At 38.7% G+C, this 23,620-nt stretch overlaps 1 protein-coding gene across 2 annotated transcripts in view; it reads right to left on the reverse strand.

Moving 5' to 3' along the window:
• The window catches only part of LOC137297213 (uncharacterized), a 29,190-nt gene that overhangs the window by 5,043 nt on the left and 527 nt on the right, over positions 1 to 23,620 (reverse strand). For both annotated transcript variants that reach the window (XM_067829229.1, XM_067829234.1), the window contains exons 2-15: positions 17,059 to 17,227; positions 15,552 to 15,726; positions 14,542 to 14,714; positions 11,716 to 11,788; positions 10,221 to 10,370; positions 8,528 to 8,730; positions 7,231 to 7,455; positions 6,409 to 6,525; positions 5,923 to 6,074; positions 4,216 to 4,336; positions 3,103 to 3,262; positions 1,797 to 1,996; positions 1,069 to 1,209; positions 248 to 377 (exon numbers count right to left, since the gene is read on the reverse strand). In XM_067829229.1, the coding sequence (XP_067685330.1) occupies positions 248 to 377; positions 1,069 to 1,209; positions 1,797 to 1,996; positions 3,103 to 3,262; positions 4,216 to 4,336; positions 5,923 to 6,074; positions 6,409 to 6,525; positions 7,231 to 7,455; positions 8,528 to 8,730; positions 10,221 to 10,370; positions 11,716 to 11,788; positions 14,542 to 14,714; positions 15,552 to 15,726; positions 17,059 to 17,227 (2,189 nt within the window). The remainder of the gene's footprint in view (positions 1 to 247; positions 378 to 1,068; positions 1,210 to 1,796; positions 1,997 to 3,102; positions 3,263 to 4,215; positions 4,337 to 5,922; positions 6,075 to 6,408; positions 6,526 to 7,230; positions 7,456 to 8,527; positions 8,731 to 10,220; positions 10,371 to 11,715; positions 11,789 to 14,541; positions 14,715 to 15,551; positions 15,727 to 17,058; positions 17,228 to 23,620) is intronic.

Below are 23,620 nucleotides of genomic sequence, written 5' to 3' on the forward strand. Positions count from 1 at the left end.
TGTTATGCCACAATATTCCAGCCGTGTCTTGGCAAGCTGTAATCACAATTAGGCAAACGTGTGGCAGACCACAATGAACACACTCAGTCATTTGTGTCCACAAAACAAGAAAACATGAACCACCCAGATGGGTCTCTTGCTTAGAAAAGGCCCATAATCCAAAGTAGTTTGAGAACTAATAGTATCAGATTACATCTATATGCCTTGATTAATTCTCAGTCTGGTGTATGATACAGACGGAACTCACTTGGAAGCCATATTGGACCCCTCCAATTGCTGTTTCCCCCAAACATGTTGGTAGTAGACTCTCCTGGCTCATAGTCAACGCTGAATGATTCATAGCCCGCAGTGAATGTGAATGGGTTGTCCTTATGAAACTGCAAACAAAGCAGGGATTAGCCTGAGTACTGTATGTCATCTCATTAGTGTCAGGTCTCCTACAAGCATTTCTTTCAGAAATACATTCTCCCCAAAACAGATTTAGTAAGGAGTGAATGAGTTTTACGCCGCACTTAGCAATATTCCAGCCATATGTCAGTGTCTGTAAATAATTGAGTCTGGACCAGGCAATCCCGTGATCAACAGCATGAGCATCAATCTGGGAAACAACCAAGTATATGTCAACCAAGTCAGCAAGCCTGATTACCCGATCCAGTTGGTTGCCTCTTACGACAAGCTAACACGCCTTTTGGGACCAGCATGGGCTGCTGAAGACCTATTCCACCCCGGATCTTCATGGGTCAGTTTATTAAAGAATGGCCCCTAACATTCATGAACACTCTAACTCCAAGTAGGGATTAGCGCAAAAAGTGCCAGGTCTGGAAGTCCACTGAAAAAATATACGCCAGGGCACTTGTTAGAGGAAATACAGTAATTCAGTATGTCAATACAACCTTAGCACATGAAAGAGTGCCTTTAAATGTCAAGTCAAGAATTCTTGCATTCTCTTTCTTGTCACATGATCTGATTATCTATTGAGGGAAGACTTTTACAAAAACATGCCTTACTAGGAAAAACAAAAAAAGGAACTTCTTTCCATTGTATTTTCCAATAATAACTTTGACCTACTTTGGAGAGGGAACGGATGCCATAAGGTGATAGGAACTCGTCTTCATCCAGAATGTACTCAAGCATCTTTGAGATCTGTTTCCGAGTGACCATGGACAGCATGTACACCTCCTCTTGTTCCCCTTTGACCATGAAGGAAATCTGTGGACAACAAAGTACTCATTACAGTACCATGGCATTGTCCATCTCAAAAGGAAATCTAATTTAAATAAGTCTAGTAACTGTATGAAATAAGGCCCATCCTACTGCCTGAAATAGGCCAGATTTCAGACGAATGGTATTCTTGGTGTCTGGTCTGGTTAAATCTCTTTTTGGGTGGCAACATTTTGAAGTTACCAGCCCTGATATCTGGCTTGGTGTTTGGCTTATTTCATACACTGTTCATAATCAACACCTGGCCGCCAAACCAACATTAGTGTACAAATGACAAAACACGAAACTTGAAGTTTCATACATAAAATGAACAGATCTTTCACATTTGTTTGATTGCTGTTTAATGCTGCACTCAGCAATATTCCAGCAATATTCATGGCAACAGTTTGCCACTAATCGATTCTGGACAAGACTATCCATTCATCATCATAATGAGTATTCATCTACAAAACTGTCAACCAAGTCAGCCAACCTGACCACCTCTTATGACAAGCATGGGTTACTGAAGTTTAATTCTAACCCTGATCTTCAAGGTTTTTCACATCTGTAAAGATGACAAGAGTGTACCGACTTACACGAGAGGAGAGATCCTTTCTGTGATCCATGAACCACTTGGTACGTTTGCTGAATCCAGGATGCCTCTTCCTAATGTTCTCATCAAGCACGAAGCATGTGAACAATGGAATCATTCCCACCACGGAGCGAATACGCATCGGCACCACTTCCTGGGCATGGATGTGGTCGTAGTAAAAGCCGTCTCTTTCATTCCATAAACCTACAAGAAAGTGGACTTCACAATAGATTGTGTGTTTAAAGCCACACTCAACAATATCCCATTTAAATGGTAGTGTTCTAAAACAAAACTGAATCTGGACAAGACAATCCAGTGATTTGACTGCATGAGCTGCAACCTAGAAGAATTATTTCACTAAAGAAGTCATCATTCCAAACACCAACAAGAAAGACAGTGGACAATCACACTGTAAAGATGAAGTTGCATATTTTCAGCATACTACCAACAGACCCAGTTACTGTAGCTGGTTATGTCATGATTCATTGTTCCTGTATGAGCAGAACACTGAGGTTAGTATCTCAATTTAATTTAAGTAAAAGTTAATTTAATATTCTAAAATTGTCAACACATCTGTGCAAGTGCAAGTATTATAAGGATTATTCACTGGAACCACTTTTATAAATCATTCAGAAATGCACTGGTTGCAGGTTCAAATACAGGTTGTTGCCTAAACTTTTGCAAATTTGAATGATAATTCCCATCCTTGCTATCTGATCACATCATCAGACACACATGGGTAGACAGAAGACTTCCATATACAAGGCTTCACAGTCAGTTATTTCTGAACATAGAGGAGAGTTATTTCTTTAATTTACCTTACTTCTTTGTCCAAACAAGTTAAAAGAAAACATATTTGATTTCGTTAATGGCTTACTTTGAAAATATGGATTTTGAACACTTGTACACTTTAGAGGTTAAGGTTTGTATTATATACTCAACAAGTATTTTGTTTCTTTTCAGTGCACAACAATAGAATGTACTACATAATACAATGGTGCAAAAAAGATAAACATTTAGAAAATAAAATAAACTTTGGTGAGAGTGTATGAGCCTTAAGTGATCCTTACCGTGAAAGTTACTGCACTGACCTAAAGTGTATGAGATCTTTATTCCATTAAGCATTGAGCATTGTCTCACAGTGTGTGCAACCTGTTGCTCACTTTTGAATTGATAGGAACCAAAATACTTGCAAAATTTTGAATTCAGAAGAATCACGATAAAGTTGTTGTTGGCCCAGTTTAAGAATTTCTCTACATTTTCACACCTTGTAAGTGTTCCTCGGATCCACGGGAATCCTTCAGACCTACCTTCTCCTGTACCAGCCTTGTTCATAGCGTCTACTATAGAAATGAAGTGTTCGAAGAACTTGCTGGCCATGTCGTCGTAGATGGGGTCCCTGTTGGCCAGGATGAGGCTGATCTGCATCATGATGATACTGAAGAACCCCATCCATGCAGTAGCATCAGCCTGGACACACAAACCCAAACCCATTTCAAGCAAATCATCCAAAACTGTTTTCATAAATAGAGAATACTAAACTGTGTCCCGTGTCATACCATATTTATGAAACGAGTGAATGGTTTGGTATCTAGAGTGCAAGCGAGTTAGATACATATACCATACCATTCATGTACTTCATTAATATGGTGTTACGCGGGACATAGTTTAGTATTTTATTTATTAGTCACCCAACATTAGCAAAATAATACCGAACAAAGGACTTCTTTCCTAAGAGTTCATCGAGTGTGATAACACTCAGCTCTCAGCTTTCCGCAAGTCAAGCAAGGTCTAATACTATAGTGACAGAGGTGAGTGTGAGTGAGTGAGTTTGGTTTTACGCCGCTTTTAGCAATATTCCAGCAATATCACGGCGGGGGACACCAGAAAAGGGGCCTCACACGTTGTACCCATGTGGGGAATCGAACCCTGGTCTTCGGCGTGACGAGCGAACGCTTTAACCACTAGGCTACCCCACCGCCCCAGTGACAGAGGTATTAGCGTTGTAACGTCATAACTGTAAAACACTTTGACGTCATATACGGCATCATGTGATGTTATTACACAATGTGTAACTTTGTAAAATTATTAAACAGAGATATCGTCAACGGGTGAGGAATAAAAAGTTATAATAGATGTGTTGCTGTTGTATCAAGTGAGTGAGTTAGTGAGAGAGAGAGAGAGAGAGAGAGAGAGAGAGAGTGTGTACTGTTAACGCCTTATCAGCAATGTTGGAGTGAGTGGGTGAGTACGGTTTCATGCCACTTTCAGCAATATTCCAGCAATATCACAATGGGGGACACCAAGAAAAAAGCAGATAATACTGAAAATCTAAATCTAAATCATTTGCCTCCCCTTAGTCTCTGTGCTCAATGCACATTTTACATTGCTTCAACCACTGTTAAAACATGACTGTGTGTCACCTGGGCCAGTACACCTCCTGTAGGCAGAGGCTTAGATCTGTCAAACACACCGATGTTGTCCAGACCGAGGAAGCCACCAGTAAAGATGTTGTTGCCACTTGGGTCTTTCCGATTCACCCACCTACAACAGAAGGATTCACTTACTGAAGGCCACCTCTGACAACGACTAGTTTGTAGTTGAATGGTGAGACTAACCATGTGAAGTTGATGACAAGTTTGTGGCAGAATGGTAACACTCACCATGTGAAGTTAATCACGAGTTAGTGAAAGAACTGCAACACTCAGCGTGAAGTTAATGACGAGTTAGTGAGAGAATGGCAACACTCACCATGTGAAGTTAATCACGAGTTAGTGAGAGAATGGCAACACTCACCATGTGAAGTTAATCACGAGTTAGTGAGAGAATGGCAACACTCACCATGTGAAGTTAATCACGAGTTAGTGAGAGAATGGCAACACTCACCATGTGAAGTTAATCACGAGTTAGTGAAAGAATGGCAACACTCACCATGTGAAGTTAATGACGAGTTAGTGAGAGAATGGCAACACTCACCGTGAAGTTAATGACGAGGTAGTGAGAGAATGGCAACACTCACCATGTGAAGTTAATCACGAGTTAGTGAGAGAATGGCAACACTCACCATGTGAAGTTAATCACGAGTTAGTGAAAGAATGGCAACACTCACCATGTGAAGTTAATGACGAGTTAGTGAGAGAATGGCAACACTCACCGTGAAGTTAATGACGAGTTAGTGAGAGAATGGCAACACTCACCGTGAAGTTAATGACAAGTTAGTGAGAGAATGGCAACACTCACCATGTGAAGTTAATGACGAGTTAGTGAGAGAATGGCAACACTCACCATGTGAAGTTAATGACGAGGTAGTGAGAGAATGGCAACACTCACCATGTGAAGTTAATGACGAGGTAGTGAGAGAATGGCAACACTCACCATGTGAAGTTAATGACGAGGTAGTGAGAGAATGGCAACACTCACCGTGAAGTTAATGACGAGTTAGTGAAAGAATGGCAACACTCACCGTGAAGTTAATGACGAGTTAGTGAAAGAATGGCAACACTCACCGTGAAGTTAATGACGAGTTAGTGAGAGAATGGCAACACTCACCATGTGAAGTTAATGACAAGTTAGTGAAAGAATGGCAACACTCACCGTGAAGTTAATGACGAGTTAGTGAGAGAATGGTAACACTCACTGTGAAGTTAATGTCGAGTTAGTGAGAGAATGGCGACACTCACCATGTGAAGTTAATGACGAGTTAGTGAGAGAATGGCGACACTCACCATGTGAAGTTAATCACGAGTTAGTGAGAGAATGGCAACACTCACCATGTGAAGTTAATGACGAGTTAGTGAGAGAATGGCAACACTCACCATGTGAAGTTAATGACGAGTTAGTGAGAGAATGGCAACACTCACCATGTGAAGTTAATAATGAGCTACTTTACGAAAGACAACACTCATCACGTGAAGTTAACAATTAGCTTGTGGTAGAATGAAAATGCTAACCACATAAAGTTAATAACGAGCTTGTTTAAGAATGTCAACACTCACAATGTGATGTCAATGATGAGCTTGTGAGAGAATGGCAACACTTACCATATAAAGTCAATGATGAGCTTGCTTAAGAATGGTGACAGTTACCATGTGAAGTCAATGATGAGCTTGTTTAAGAATGGTCACACTCACCATGTAAAGTTAATGACAAGCTTGTGGAAGCATCGTGCCAGGAATGTGAGGTCGCGCTGACCCCTGGGCCCTGACTTCTTGTACACCCTAAGCACAGCATACGCATGGACTGGGGGGTTGACATCATCTAGAGCAAACTCATACGCGGGTATCTGCAAAATATCACAACTGTTACTGTTAATTATCTCTTGTTTCTTGGAAATCACACATGAACAAGTGATACACTTCCATCTTAAATCTGTGGGCAGGGGTCTTGAGAATAATATAAAACATTTTCATGAAGTGAAAGAGTCTGTAAGGTAACCATTTGATATAAAAGATAAAAACAACATATTTTGGGTAGTCAAACCAAAGAATTAACCACTTTAATGATTACTACTTACTGCGTGATGACGAGACAACTACATGGTGACGAGACAACTACATGGCGACGAGACAGCTACGTGATAACGAGACAACTACATGATGATAAGGCTGAAATCTTACCTGGCCATTTGGATGCATGTACCATTCCCGGAGAAACAGAACCAGCTGTTCCTTGGCAAAGCTGATGTCGATGTTGGCAAAGGCTATCATGTGAAATGCAAGATCCCAGGATGCATACTGCAACATACCACATTTGCTAAAACAAACGTTTTCATTATCATGAACACACCATTACTTTGTATCAACATGTCCCTTCATTATGAATTAAAGGAATATACTGAAACATAGGTGCTGTCATAACTGTAATATATGTGTATGACATGGTCCTTTAAGTCAAGATTGCTTTTGCATGTCGGGGTTCATTCAAGGCTGAGAATGAACCACAGGTACAAAGCAACATTACTTTTAACACCATATCCAACTTGGAATAGTTTTTTCAAAATACTCAATAAACTATAGTCCACATAATATGCATGTGCACAGATTGTGGAATGTTTTCCAGAAGTTTCAAGAGTGTACTGCCATAGGATAATGTGCAGTCAAAATTAAGGAAGTGAGTTTTTATGGATGTCAATTTCTTTATTATGAGGAACTCAGTGTTTCAGAGTATATGATGAAGGAGTAAGGATACGTTCCGAAATGTTGTGTTCCTCATTATTATGTGCAGCACTTCTAAATGTCTTTCAAAGACTTCATTCAAAATTACATACTCAAACTGAAATGTATGTATCATGATGCCTCTCTTAAGCAAAGTTGCTTACCCAATCCTGGAAGTGTTTTAGGGCTGTTTTCGATATTCAGATTATTGGAGGTTTACATCGTGAAATATTCAACTAGCATTCATCTGACATCATTTTATGCATGAAACAGTACTATATTCACCCAGGGATACTCCCACTTGTCCGGCATGGCGATAATGTCCCTGTTGAAGAGGTGAGTCCACTCATGGTTCCGACCCTGCAGACGTCCTGCTGGGGGTGAAGGACATCCGTGGTCACCTTTCAGCCATTCCTTCACAATGTAGCAGTAGAACTGTTTGCTGTACAACAAGCCGGCGTATGCCTGTCGTGATATCATCTTCTCAATCGGGCTCTTGCTGACGATCACCTGCATAGTCCATAACAAAGTAGCAGTGTCCTTTAACACCAGACTGCAATAGTCTGGGGCCCCATTCCTCAAAGTGATTGTAGCGCTACAACTGACATAAGTCTTTGTTGAAACATTGGAGTTGCAATCATCGTAGCGCTACAACTGACATAAGTCTTTGTTGAAACATGGGAGTTGCAATCATTGTAGCGCTACAGTCACTTTGAGGAATGGGACCCAGATTTAGGTGATTATTGCATGAAATAGAGTTTGGAATAGACAAACCAGTGACTGGCATGGAAGTTGATCAGTAAAGTGAAAGGCAGGACACTTTACTGATGACAAATATTGCAACTAATACTTTTCAAACATCAAAAATAATAACATCAAAGGCACTATGTCACAACATAATTCTATCTACAAAAAAATGCATTTCAATCAAAAATACTATCAGCCCTCAGGGAAGCTACCACATGAAAAATGCATGTACTTCGATTACAATATAAAATGAAAAAGTTCAAATGAATTAATGCAACATTTCACTAAATCGATTCCCTCTCCCTCGACAGGCCGAACATTATTTCAAGCAACCCCATGGAGTTATGTCCCTTGGAGTGTTCCTTACAAATATCCTACACACAACTTGTAATTGAAACCAGTTTGGCAAACACTGTCAACTCTGTGTGACAGTTTCCAATACATAGAGCAATTATTTACAATCCATTTATGGCAAGTGTTTCCTGTTTGGAAGCAGTTCGCTTTAAAGTTTAAGATAATAGATCCTTCATGGCATCAACAGGAAACTAAGGTGAGTGCATATGCCCCAATATCTATGACACAGTCAAAAATATTGTCGAAAATGTGTGACATAGTGCCTGTAAGTGTAAAACCAATAAACCATAGGTACTGACCCTCATTTGATAGGTCCATATAATGTGAAGTACTTCTTGGTCCTCTGTTCAGTGTCGTCTGCTGATAAGGTTCAAAAGTTCAAAGGTAAGGTCAACAGCATTAATTTACTTACACTTTCAGTCCTGGGGTCTCAATAATTTGTTGACATTTCATATGTTGTATTTAAGGGGAAAGTACTCACATCATCGTAGAATGCATCAGCCTCCTTAATCCTGGTGCAGAAGAGTTCGCTGAAACTGTCATGGCTGATTGGGTGAGCTGGAACCTCATCCGGACTGTACAGCCTCATTCTGAATGTCACTTGTTCACCGGCTTCGACACGAACAGAGTAGTGGGCTGCACACTTTGTTCCTTGCTTTGCTTCATTCACAGCTTGCTTGTCATCTAGAAACACCATCACCATTATTCCATTAAACGTAAAAGATGCACAGTTGAAGCAGAAAGGATCAATCTGGCTTTTGATGCTTACCTTAAATACTTCTACCTTGCCGAATGTTCATACTTATGGTCAGTATTAGACAGGTCTGACTATATATACAGATGGCAAAAGTATTGCAACACCCAAGTTCTATGACAGGACCTATATCTTATCCGAGTTTCAATGTCATGAGCATCTTCACTCAAAATTATTTTGTAGCCAAAGTGATGAAAAGATATGTCATCAACACAAAAAGAAACAATAAAGATTCTGAATGGTATGATTTGATGTTTATAAACATTGGTCCTGTAGTAAAACTGAAATTATGATAACATGATCTGTCAATAAAAAGTATGATCATCCCAAATGGGTAACATGATGTATAGTCCCAATTCACAAATACGGTCTCTAGTTTCAGAAACAGAAGACAGTCATTATCTTGTGTAACCTATGCCTACTTGGATGAAGTTTTAAACCGTCATCCTCACTGATTGTACAATTCGAACCTGTTCCTTTCTTGATGCAATGTTTTCTCCAATTCATCAATATTCTGGCCCAGCATATCTCTCTATGCACCAGAATGTCCCCAAAATGCTTGATGAGGTTCAAATCAGGACTTCTGGTTGGCCATGGAAGAGTGGAAATGGTTTACTGATGTATTTCTCCATTACTAGGAGTCCAGGAATATTTTTTTCAACACCGCAAATTAAATGGGTTTATTGGTTGGTTGGTTTATTGTTTAGCTTGGCATAGCAATATTCAAGTTATATGGTGTTGGTCTGTAAATAATCAAGTCTGGTCCAGACAATCCAGTGATCAGCATCACAAGTCGTTCTATGCAATGGGGATACAATATATGTCAACCAAGTCCGCTAATCTGCTGACGATTCCTGGTTGTGATTCATCACCCAGTGCTGCACACATGTAAGTGTGTGAGTTTGCCATAAATGTTTCTTCGGGAACACCACAGGGTCGGCAAGCACTGGTTGTACTGGAGTAAAGGTTCAAATTCCTTACTTGAGTACCTGTAAGATCCAGGCTAAAACTGATCTTCAGCAACCAATGCTTTTTGTCAAAGGAAACCACTGCTGGAAATATTGCTGAACAACAAACAAGAAAGTCTATTTGGAAATGATTTTGCTTTTAGGCTGGTTGATTGGTTTGTTGTTTAACGCTGCACTAAGCAATATTCCAGCTATATGGTGGTGGTCTGTCAATGATCAAGTCTGCAATGGACAATCCAGTGATCAAAAACATGACCACTGATCTACGCAATTGGGATACCATGAAAGGTGTCAACAAAGTCAGCGAACCTGATGACCCGATCCCGTTACTTGCCTCAACTAGCATGGGTTACAGAAGACCGATTCTAACCCAAATCTTCAATGGGTTAATTTCTTATGATAGAAGTGAAATATTCAGATACTAAGCATCTGTTGTGAATGCAATGACCTACTGTGAATGAAGTAGTTGTGGAATGCATCCTTGACGTATCTACTGGTGTTTGGAGTTTTGAAGATGCGCTGGCTGTTGGTTTCATTCTCTGTGAAAATAATCTCCGGGATTTCGCCACTTGGATCCTTGTCCACCTCAAAGAAGTATGTACCTAAACAAACAGATACAACACTTTCTGGATGAAAATCAAAATTCATGTCATGTCATGTTCATGAAAACAAAGTGATCAAACTTAAAATATTACAGTTCCACCGTGTACATATTTCTTACTCCTTCCCTTACTTATTATGAAAGGGCCTTTCATTTCATGTTTTGAAAGAAAGGAAAGAAAGAAATCAAAGCAAAAACACACATGTTTTCAAAGACATTATTTTTCAAGTTCATATTCGATGAGGTATTTGAAGCACTGAATTCTAACACAAATATTGTTCGATAATTCAGATCTGAGAACAGATATCAGTGTTCTAGTGCCTTGCATAATCAAAGACTTCCTGTGTATATCTGAACATCTGGATAATATTTTTCAAGTGAGGAAAATTTATTCATATTTTTTTCTTATTCTTGATCACATATGACTGATGGATCTGTAAAAAGAGAAATAAAATTACTCTGGCTTAAAACCGTATCTTAAAGGATGTTAATAGCTTAATCCATTGTTGGAAAAATATGTGTTTGTGGCTATGATACCGTTTACATTTTGCTTCGCCTCAATCAGTAATATTCCAGCTATATGTTGATGGTCTGTACATCACTTAGTTTTATCAACAGTGATAAACAGCATACGCATCAATCTACATAACTGTTATACGATGACATGTACGGTCAACTAAGTTCGGAAGCCTGACCCACACGATCCCATTTGTCGCCTCTAATGACAAGCATGGGTTCCTGAAGACAAATACTTGACATGCAACCTATTAGTATTTAGTAACTTTAATTGATGTCAGTGTAAAGCTTGTTGTGAATACTGAAAGTAAATTTACACATTCTCTCATACATTAATCAAAATGTCATTGTTTTAAGATGTTATGAACAAGCATGGGTGTGGTCCAGACAGCCCCCATGATCATAATCACTATAAATCTGGGATCAATACGCTGACAATGGACTCATGAATGAGCTAGTTTGGTTTTACACCGCTTTTAGCAATATTCCAGCACTATCACAGCAGGGGACACCAGAAATGAGATCCATACATTGTACCGATTTCGGGAATTGAACACTGGCCTTGGCTTGACAAGCGGCTGCTTTAACCACTAGGCTACCCCATTCCTCCCATTGGAACTATGGACACAAAGATTATATGAAGAAAGGATGACAATAAAATCTTACTTATCACTTCCTCCCTGCTGGAATCTTGGCCACATTCACTCCACAACAACACAAAAACATCAGTCAAATTTCTACCGAAACACTCTACCAATATTTCACACAGGCAAGCTTGGCACTAAGTTATATAGTTTACAATCAAAGTTTCCATAAACAGAACATCTCACCCAGAGTGCCATGTTCACATCGCACTTTGCCAGGCTCCTCCTGAGACATGCGTGGTTTCTCCTCCAACCAGGACTGATGGTAAAATGAATTCAAGTTCACTGTTACTAGTCATCAATTACATTACAAAAATTATTTAATACAGGTTACATGTTCCTGATAGTGGGTGAGTGGGTGAGTTGGTGAGTGAGTGTTATCATCTGTGGAAATGTGTAGTGGTCTTGGACAGTTATTTCAAAGACACCACAGACATAATTATAATACTTTGTTGCATAACAAAGGAATTCTTTTCACAACAGTGAGACATGCAGCATGGTAAAATCATTCAGCAAAGAAACCTGCTCACACATACAACAAGTGTTTCTCACTAACATGGCAATGTCCCCTGCTGCTAAAGAAGAATGAACTATTTGTAACATATTCACTGCTTTTTACTATTTGTTAACACACAAGATGCGTGAAATGACTGGTGTCTGGATAATCACCCAATGTAGGCTGTCCACAAAAGTGAGGATATTGGTTGCAATGTTTTATGGAATACTGCGTTAACATCAGTTCGAAAAGTGGACAAAGTGTTGGGGTCATATTGAAAATATGATCAAGGTAACTCAAATCAACTGGTGTCTGCTTAATTCCCAAATGTTGGCTGTCAATAAAATTTGGAGACATTGGGTACAACAGTTCATGAGATATATCATTAACAAGGGTTTGAAGAGTGGTCAAAGAGCCACAGTGACCTTGAAAATAAGGTCAAGGACAAACAAAATTTATTTGTGTTTGCGCATTCACCAAATGTAGGCTGTGACCAGATTTGAAGATATTCGATACACTAGTTCATGAGATATCACATTAACAAGAGTTTGAAGAGTGGTCAAAGCGTCAAGGTGACCTTACAAAAATAAGGTCAATGACCTTACAAAAATAAGGTCAAGGTCAGCAAAATTGACTGGCATCTGCGCATTCCCCAATGTAGGCTGTCACCAAATTTGAAGATATTGGGAACAACAGTTCATGAGATATTGCACTAACAAGAAATGGGATGTACGTAAGTACATACAGACACACGGATGTATGAACAGACATACGGACGTTCCTGAATACATAGTCCCCCAGGCCGCATTGTGGTGGGGGACAAATATACGGGATAAGAAGCATAACCAGCATGTTCTGTAAGAGACTAGTAAACAAATACGTTTAAAACTGTGGCTAGGTCAAATGTTTACTGCTAACAGGTATAAAAGATGTTTGCGACCTTTTTATGCGAACTTCAGGGACAATGAATCTACATCCAGATGGTGAAAGTGTAAAACATGAATGCAAATCAAGAGACAGGTCATGTAAAATTTTGTTCGCAGACATAAAAACATGATTCTCACATAAATAACAAAGGGGGTTAAAATTCATGCTGACAATTTTTTAACAGGTGGTTACAACTGTGTTCCTATTTTCATTCTATCCAACCACACAACACAATGAAGTATTGACTCGTTTTTGGACATTCCTGGAGCAGAAGAGTATTCTTGCACTAACATATGGCTAGGGTGAGTCATTTGGGTCTCATGTCAATTTATGAATACCCCAGGAATATCATGCCAGGGAACACACATCATACCTAGATATGAAAATGAAACAGCGACCATTTTAAAAACTAGGATACCCCATAAAAGGCTGGATGAACAACAATGACATGAGCTGACACTTATTCCATCAAATTGAGTGAAATAGTCTGGCCTCTTATTTTTCATCAAAGATTCACCTCCATTCACACTTTTATTCACAAACTTAACCATCAAAACTGAGGCGCTGTCCCATCAAGAAATATTCAGATTCTTTCCATATTTTCGATTACATTCCCTTTGACTTCATTTGAGACCGATGAAATGCTCGCTAACACAAAATCTAATAATTGCAACAAAACTAAGTTTGCACAGTCGCATGAAATCAACAGACCAACAACTTTAATATTTGTCTCATACTTTTGGACATAGGAATCCAAAGTTTTTAACAAACAATCTTCACGTGTTGTCACTTTTTGATATTTTTTATGAGGGGGAATCACTTGCTGGTAGAACAGCCAGGCAAGCAGCAAGTGTGTGCATCTGGCACACCAAAGTGTTCTACCAGCAAGTGATCCTCCTTTGAAACAATATAAGAATGAAAGCAAAAGAAAAAGAACTAACATATGGAGATGGGATCTGAGTGAGTGAGTGAGTGAGTGAGTAAGTGAATGAGTAAGTAAGTTTAGTTTTACGCTGCACTCTGCAATATTTTAGCTATATGGTGGTGGTCTGTAAATAATCCAGTCGGGATCAGATCAACATCATGAGCATTGATCTGCACAACTGCCGGAACTGATGACATGTTTGACCACCTGATCCCCTTATGACAAGCAGTCGCCTTTTATGGCAAGCATGGTTTGCTGAAGGCTTATTGTACCCCGCACCTTCATCGGTCAGATGGGATTTGAACTAGGTGTCCTCTGATCCCAGGTCAGACACCTTGACCATGGAACCAAAGAGAACACAAAGAAGTGAAGGCAAGCATATGTGAGATGACTCCATGACTGGATTGCCCTACAAGAAGTGAGTATGGTTTTACACCACTTTCAGCAATATTCCAGCAATATCACAGCAGTTGACACAAGAACTTCACTTTACATGTACCTAAGTGGGGAATCAAACCCAGGTGACAGGACACCTAAACCACTTGGCTGCCCCACCACACTAGAAAAAACGAAAGTAATTTTGACTTCGAGGGATGTACCTTTTTAACCAACTCAGGACAATATGTCAAGTTAGAGATATCTGTCCAATACTCAAATTGCTTACATCACAGTGCTTGCCAAAAGACCAAACATTTCGGAACCAGAGTGTCGGAAGGAAATGGATAACTTCCGATGTGGAGCCCCTGTTGAAGATGGTGAATCTGCCTTGGATGTTATTTGGTGAAGCCTTGCAATACTCTGCTAACACGTCCCAGTAGCGATTATTGTCAAACACACCTGTCAAAAGAACCAACATGATTTTAGGTCACCTTTTCCTCTCTGATATAAAAGAAACAAAACTTAAGGAAATTATGCTCCTGAAACAAAATGTGATCAGGTGATCATTTTCTTACTTGTCCGTGGACTACTAGATAATTTCCACTCACTGTTTCAAACTGCAAATAAACTTGGATTTCATTTCATATCTGCTCATAATGTAGCTATTGCATTTTGCAATAATAATAATTTGGAGCTATTGTTCTTTGAAATTTATCACTCTTTCGATAAATAGTCCAGTAAACATTAACATCAAAACCTGTGTCATAAAATCAGGGAAAGTGAAAAATTACTCAGGACAAGTTACTTTCTGGAAGTCACTTACCCTGTCGCAAGTGGCTTTAAAAAAAATATTGGACCCCTGCCCACCATTCAAGCCCAGAAAAGACAATTCAGTGGCTGAGTACAAATGTAGTTAAGGTGTTCAAAACTCTAAAATGAAGATGCACTATGCCTAATGAATCCTTTCTCATCTATTCATTTGACTCTCACAACTAGCACAGCTAGCTCTGGACCAATTCTAGCTTGGAATTCCCACCAAGGATGTTTCATTTTTCATATTCAATTCTTTATTGCTGAATCCTTGTTACAGGTGGGGACAAGGAGCCAGGGAATTCCTTGCCCTGTTTTTAGAAAAAGACATAAGAAAGTATTCAGTTTTTTTTACAAGATACACCTGTCAAACAAACATGCATACAAAGAGTATGTACAGTGTAAACATGCAATACCAAACATTCACATGAACATTGACAAAAAGCTGGCCACCATGGATATTAACTTCACAGAATTACATCCAACCTGTGTCCAGGATTTCATACTCAGGATCTTTGACTGTGCGAGAGGCGTTCTTGTGGACCAGATCCGAGTAAGGATATTCATCCTGCGGGTACTTGTACAGCATCTTCATGTAGGCATGTGTGGGCAAGTTGTCTAGATAGTAGTATAACTCCTTCACATCTTCTCCATGGTTGCCCTGTGGACAAAAGAACAACTCTGTGGTACTGTAGTTCACCTTCATTATCATATTATATCATATATCATGTCTGGGGCTGTAAAGATTTGGATCAATTCATTGAAAATCGAATCTGACACCTTAGTTTTGCTTTTCGTTAATCATAACCACTACAGTGGAAGCTGTCTAAATCAGCTCTCAGTGGGACTAAAGAATTAACCTTGTTTATACAATGTGTTGGATTGTAGAGCTGATTATAAGTGTACAAGCCACACCCGGGCCCTTGATATTTTATGCCAGTGCTGACAACTTGCCAGATCAGACTGATTCCGGTTTTAACAATTTCCACTGTATTTCGGTTAAATATCTGAGTGCTGTTCTGTGTTTAAACATCATATTTTATTAAAAAAATGTTACATCATTTACATCCCTGTCAAGTCTTGGAAAAAGTTTTCAGTGCGATATATTTTGTCTAATAAACTCTTGAGAGTTAGATGAAATCTGATGTTTTTACTTGTATGAAGAATTGAATTGAAAATGATCAAACAAGGATCCCATATCGAAAACTGGATTGAATTGAAAGATCTGGGTACATGGTTGAAGCCCTAAACATATCAAATTCAAGCAAACCTGAATGCACAGTGTTATCGAGATGGAATCATTTCCTAGCATGATAATGCAAACCCACATATGACAAGACTGACTCAGAACTTCCTTGCCAATGCCAACATTCAGGTTTTACCATGAGCGCTATATTCACCAGACATGAACCCAAATGAATGCTTATGGGATCATGTCAATTGCAATCACAGAAGTTACCCTTTGCCTCCTAGATTAAAGGCAAACATTTTCATGTCCATCAAAAAATCCTGTGACAGTTGTAACAATATTTTTAATGAAACCTATTCATGTGCCAAGTTTAGTAAAGAAATAATAATTAGTTTCTGAGTTCCACAAAAAAGCAGCAACATCAATTTCAGTCGAAGTTAACCTTGTAAGCATGGGATTGTAAAAAAAACCCCAAAACATTCAGAAATCCAAAACTACCAACAAGGCACCAATTCACGACCAGACCTATTTATGTGTAAAGTTTGGAGAAGAAATTATATACGTTTTTTTAAGTTCTGCTCCAGAAAAGAGTATCATGACCAATTTTACTTGATGTCAAAGTTGTTGCCATGGTAATGCAAAAGTAAAATATAACTTTGTTGCTGAAAATAAGAACATATTGTGTGAAAACAATACTCACTGTATTCAGTAAGAAGACAAATTTATCCTTCCATGCCAACAGATGTCTGGTTGAATAAATGGAAAAACAGTGATAACATGAGCTGACAGTTATTCGGTCCTTACCTGAGAGCTTGTGAGTCCAAACAACCTCTCCTTCAGAATGGGGTCCTTACCATTCCACAGGGCCAGACAAAAGCACATTCGACACTGTCGATCTGTGATACCCATAAGCCCATCTTCCCCCCAGCGATACACCCGGGACCGAGCATGGTCATGAGGAAAGTATTCCCAGCTGTAGAAAAATAAAAAATGTCACAATTTTGTCCTACAAAATCAAATACCTGCAGAAAAATCATAAAACCTTTTCAATGGTTTATCCTACAATACTATAGCTAGTGCCTTATGAAAATCATTAAAACTCTGTCACCATGTTGTCCTAAAATATAAAGCAGGCACAGACGAGCAGCAAATCTGTGTAAATTACGCGACTATTAATGTGAAACCTGAATTCCTACAAAGTCTATTGCGTACAAGTATGCTGAAGTTTTCTACATACTCAATAAATTTGATCTCACAAGTGTACACAAATATGTCAAATTACAGATCAAATATGAATAACAAACACCAACATTTAAACTTTATGATATTTTCACAATAATCAACTGAGCTTCAACTGAGGTGGGTACAATTTTTTGTTACGCAAAGGAAAATTATGATACCCAGTTGAAATAAACGCAAGAGAGTACATAACACAATGACCAAAAAAGTTATCTGTAGCTCTGGGTACCTGTAGAAAATTCTAAAAAACTGCCAACTTTATGTCCTAAAATATCTCTCTAATGCATAGAGGATTTAATATGGGAAATATCAATCAAGTCTTAGTATTTGATAGTACTTGCCAAGGTTTTGTTGATATTTCCTATATTCAAAAACATGAGTGATGATTCTGTTTTATCATTTTTACATGTCTGTTTCCCTACTAAGAAATGAATGAACATCAGAAATCTGACAAAATTTTACAAACATATCCTGTAGAGTGATATGTGTTTTGTTTATGTTTCCAAAGTACCACCCTTTCTACTCGCTTCTGCCAGTTCTTTCACTGAAAAAATAGTTTCTTGCATTATCTAAAAAAAACACTGGAACAGAGTTTTGCAGAATAATTGAAATTTCAATATTCGTAGAAACAATGAGATAATCATTAAATATTGTTCATTTTTTCCGAAAAAAATCTGAAATCTGAAGAAAATAATACAAATTTGTTACAATTTTTGTTCCCCAAATCCCATACCTTTAAAAAATCATAATTAAAAAACTGAAACTTCAGTAATGTGACAACAATTTGTCAGTGTCATTTGAGTGATCCCTTGCTTAATTTCACTGATATTTACAGTAGCATTAGAATCACACTGCACTCTCAAAGAAAAGTCCCACTTCTGATTATCTAATTTGTATGTCATAGAAAATTTTTTCAAATCAATCTCCTTTTAATAATACACAGCCTGGAAACATCCTCTATAAAATGTTCATTTCAGACGGAATGCCATCAGCAGTGACAGTGGTTGTATTGAACCCACTCTTAAAACCTCCCATTTTTATATCTTGCTGGAAATATCTCTTATTTACGTTAAATTTCTGTTAAGTAAATATTTACAACAAGCTGGCAGATATAATGTTTGTTGTTGTTTTTAGTCCTGGTCACTTGGGCAAAAATCAAATAATGAGTGAGTGAATTAAAGTTTATAGTCACAGCGGAATTGCACTAATATTGTGACAGCAAAATAGTTATATCCTCATAACAAACACACAAATTTTATGCATATAACGAACCAGTTGCAATGTACCTAAATTATTGATCCCTTTTGAGTTTTTAAAACTGTACTTAATCTTATATGATGAATTACCATTGGGGTGGGGGGCAGGGCACTACCCCTACTGCCCCTTTTAGAAAATCTTGTGAGTTTTTAACAGGTTATCAGATTACAGTGACAGAGGAATGACTGGCACAGATCTTACAAATGAACCACTCTGGGGGATGTTTGTGCTGGTAGGCAAAGGATTATATGTACCAAAAACCAAGCGAGGAAAAAGCATGCACTGCCATGCTACTAAAAGAACTGACTGAAGATGCATCAAGAGGATGCATGTTATGTCACCGCCAAAGTAATCAAACCATCTGCATCCTTCATGTTTCACACTTTGTGGTCCTTACGTAAGAGGGACTAAATTCCAAACTTTGCTACAGTCACAGGTTGTCAGTGTTTACAGAAGCAGTTGTGAAATTACAAAATTTCGTCCACCCACACTCCCCATGTTCAAGGCACCATGTCACACGACACACCTCTAAGAATACATGATGCGAGTCAAAGGCGACTAACAGGATTATGCACGTGGTCAGACTCGCTGACTTGGTTGACATGTCGTCGGTTCTCAATTGCACAGATCAATGCTCATGCTATTGAACACAGGATGGCCTGGTCAATACTTGATTATTTACAGACCATCGACACAAATATTGCCAGTGCTGCATAAAACTACACTCACTCACTCATAATGCATTTTTCTCAAAAATACTGTCACCCCTCAGTGAACCCACCATGTAATTTATTCCACAATTATAATATTTCATTAAAAAGTTTGAATGAATGAAAGCAACACTGGGTTAAAACCTACGGCGAAACATTGTACCTGTTGCAATGTTGCATTAATTCATTCAAACTTTTTACATAATTAAGGGGGGAATACATTATATGTTAACTTGTGCTATGCAGAGAAGTGTGGTGTGATGCACCATTTAAAAGCCTCTTACAACAGTAGAAAAGATAAAAAAGGAATTATGTTGTCAGATTCTTTGTCTCATAATTATGGCGATAAATAATTAATGATTCAACTCTTTCCTTAAAGATATGACAACAAATTAGATTGATTGTTTTTTCCTTGAGTAATCTGCCTTGTAACCTTTCCAAGTTCCCACGGCACTTTCTATGAACACAATAATGCCTTCCCGTCCTATAACTTGTTCTGCATGCATGTTCCTGGAGTGGGGAACAGCTGCAAGTGTCATCATGTAATGTATCTGCTTTGGATAGAGTGTTATCGTCTCTATGTCAAAACTGCTGTTTCAAGCTTAATAATCAATGTTTAAGAGGGTGACATTGTGTTGGTTTCAAATTTACATGTCTAGTGCAAGCAAATCATGAATGATGGTGCAAGTATTGTTAGTGAGCGATTCCACTGATCATGTCTGGAGCTAATTAACAATGAATGACGGTGTACGTATTATTAGTGAGTGAGTGACACATAGTTTAAAAAAATCTGAATTGATACTTGGAGCAATGTTTGGGACAAGGGCAGGTTAAACATTCTACACACAGCTGACATGGGTATTGCCTTAGTGGTGTAGTGGTTAGCATCTGCCCAAGAGTGGAAGTTTGATCCCAGGCTCCTTCATCCCAAAAGATGTTAAAATATGGTTCTTGTTGGTCCCTGTCTGCTACTTGGCATAAATGGGTACAAGAAGGACTGGTCGGGTCAGTCAGTAAAATGTGTCTGAGTGGTGTATTTACACTTAACTGTGGCATGGTATCTCAGTTAGCTAGTGCTATAACACCATCTCATTCACACACGCACACCATATACACACAAGAACTATATTTTTACATAACTGTCATGATTCACAGCATTCACAGATTATACTTTGTATTCAATTAAAAATTTGTCTTAGGCATATTCATGCAAAGCATGAACTAAAATGCCTACGTTGCTAAGATGTTGAGAGCTGACTGAGAGATTACTGTTTATTGTCAACAATAGAGCTTACTCATAACAGGTGATATGGTTAAGGTTAAACAAGGACCTTCAATCATGGAAATCTGTTTATGTTGTTTTCATGATCTTTTGTGTATAACCTTTGAACCACCAAAATTCAACCCTGACAATAATTGTATATCATCTTAGTGCGGGAAACACCAGAAAATAAAGGCATTCCATCTGAAACTGGTGATCTAATATAAACAGAAGTGGCCATTCACAATTAAGCGTTTATTTGGATTTTAATGGGGTCACCCATTTTCGTGCAGGGGAGGGTGGGGGTCATCAATTTCATTTGTGTACAATGATGTAGCTATAGGGGAGGGGGCTGGTGTGTTTCATTGATCTTGTACATTATACAGGGTAGGTCACTTTATTAGTACATAAATTTGGGGTGGGGGGTGGTGGTCACTGACATTTTTTCTTGCACATGCTTCTCTATAGAAATCATCATCACTCCCCCCTACTATCAATTATTATTGGACCCTCGGCATCCATTAACACTACAGGTAACCCTGACATATCTTAAATTCTAGGTTACCAGTGCACCAGGAATGGCGCCCGAGTTCTTGTACACATGTGTTGGCAATTGTTGCTCTCTTTGCGGGGAAGGGCTCATGTACTACAAAATCTCTACAATGCTGCTGACACAATAATGGTAGTGGCTGTCCCAGAAAAATAAGGAGAGTGTATTTGCTTCATGAATCAGACAGCTTTAGGATGACTGCCAGGAAAAATTGGGTCAGGCCAGGTCAGGTCAGGTGAATCCATGCAGAGTCTTACGACTTCATATATTCATATATGTCCAGAGCCAGGTAGCTCTCATTTAGAGCTAAAGGAAATAAATATACCAGTGGTCTAGTGCTATAGATAAATATAAAAAATTCCCCTCAAATATAGCATTGCTAAATGTGGCTGAAGTAAAGTTGATGCAACATTAAGTTTTAATTCACAGCTATGTTCATTTGTTAATGCTGATTCAGCAATATTCCAACTCTTATGATGACGGCCAGTTGGTAATCCAGTCTGGACCTGACAATCCAGTGATCAACATAATCAGAGACATGCGTACCAGTATAATATGGTCTCTGACATTATCCATCTATGTAATTGGGATACAATGACATATATCAACCAAGTAAGCCAGTGATCCTGACCACCTGATCCCATTAGTCGCCTAGATCTTATGACAAGCAAGGGTAGCTGAAGACCATTTCTAAACTGGAGGTATATCAAGCTAGATTTGTGTGAAAGATTTCATATTTTAATGTTCAGTAGCCCAATAACTAATTACGTTCCGGCATTTATTATGTTGTCTTGGAATACATCCTTGAGTGAGCCAGTTAATACTTAAAAGTCACATGCAACGTAAAACAAAACTTTGCAGATTCTGGTACCTTACGGTATGCATTTAGAGAAACAAATCATAAAAAATGCCAATTCAACCTATAAAGTTGGAATAAACGCGATGAAAAAAAAGCCCGCGAAATCGGAGTTCAAACGTTTCACTAAATTCCCCCCAGCGCTGGGGGGAAAACTGGTTGCAACAGCTGTGCTGCGCTGCGCCCGTGACGCATGCGCAGTGAATAGGTTCGCGGAGCTTGAAACAGTATGCATGCCCAGCGTCTGAGGTTGTGAGCAGTAGTCTAATCTTGGTTGTGTATACAAACAAGTAAATAATCTACTCGTTACGTAAAAAAGACCTTGTTGATTGTGGTAAGCAGTCTCTGTCACAGAGAAAGCTCAGTGTCTGGTTTATTCACACCTATATGTCTGCCTGCCTGTCTGCTAAAGACAATATGCAATACACAACTTCGATCATTGACCACGTGCAATTTGAACTTAACACTTATTAGACTATACGACATAAGAAAATAAGTTGATTTATGACTCGTGCACCCGAGTCCCGTGTCTGCCACATTATGTAATTAGGCACGTGTGATACACATGACATGTTTTTATGTCTGTGGGTTCCAAACATACTACATTAATTTTTTTCGGATGACTGGATCTGACGGAAACTAGTGCAAATTCTTGTCAGTTTCAAGTCCTGCTTTGTACTTGGACGAATGACAGATTCCAGCCACGCAGTAGTTTACCATCTCTACTGACATGATTTTTGATTGGATCGAGCACAAATTCAGAGAACATGTATTTTCCAAACCCAACATCTCTATATACATTCTTCATGGATAATGACTTCTTTTAGTGTACATGATTTTGTTTGACAACAGTATATGAATCCATACTGAAACGACACATCAAGTACACAAAAAGAAGTTGTTATCCATACAGAATCTTACTTTCTTGTGACTGGCTATGCCCATCAAACAGATCATCTTTCTGTAGACACAATGAACCCTTAGCATATCAGCAAATGAAACAGCCAATCGGAAGCCGTCGTTACACTTGAGTGCATATCCACCCGCTATGACTGGGTTCGGTCTCCCGAGGGCTTCGTTTCGGGGGAAGTAAGCCCAAGTACAAAATATTGCACTTTTGAATCGTGATTGTACGCTTATAATGTTGATTATTTGTTTTTTTAAAGCGGCAATGTATTTTTATATGTCATGAATAAGTGATAAATGTGTTTTAATTATGTTTGATTTTTTGGTTGCATGTGACCTTTAAGGTTACATCAGCAATATTTAACACATCCTTGATGGGGTAACAGTGTCTGCAGGAATAAAGCAATTATTTTGTTTTTCCACCATATGTGCTATGCACAACAGTTAATTGCTGTCTATAAATCTTCAAATTTTCTAGAATCATAATGCATCACCTCACTTACAGATAAGCCAGAAACCAGCTGATTGTTTGAGTCAATGAATTTCATTTTCACCTGCATTCATGTGCACAGGACACTTTAATTGTT

This window comes from Haliotis asinina, chromosome 1 (assembly GCF_037392515.1).
Source record: "Haliotis asinina isolate JCU_RB_2024 chromosome 1, JCU_Hal_asi_v2, whole genome shotgun sequence".
In the NCBI taxonomy this organism is placed as follows: Eukaryota; Metazoa; Mollusca; class Gastropoda; order Lepetellida; family Haliotidae; genus Haliotis; species Haliotis asinina.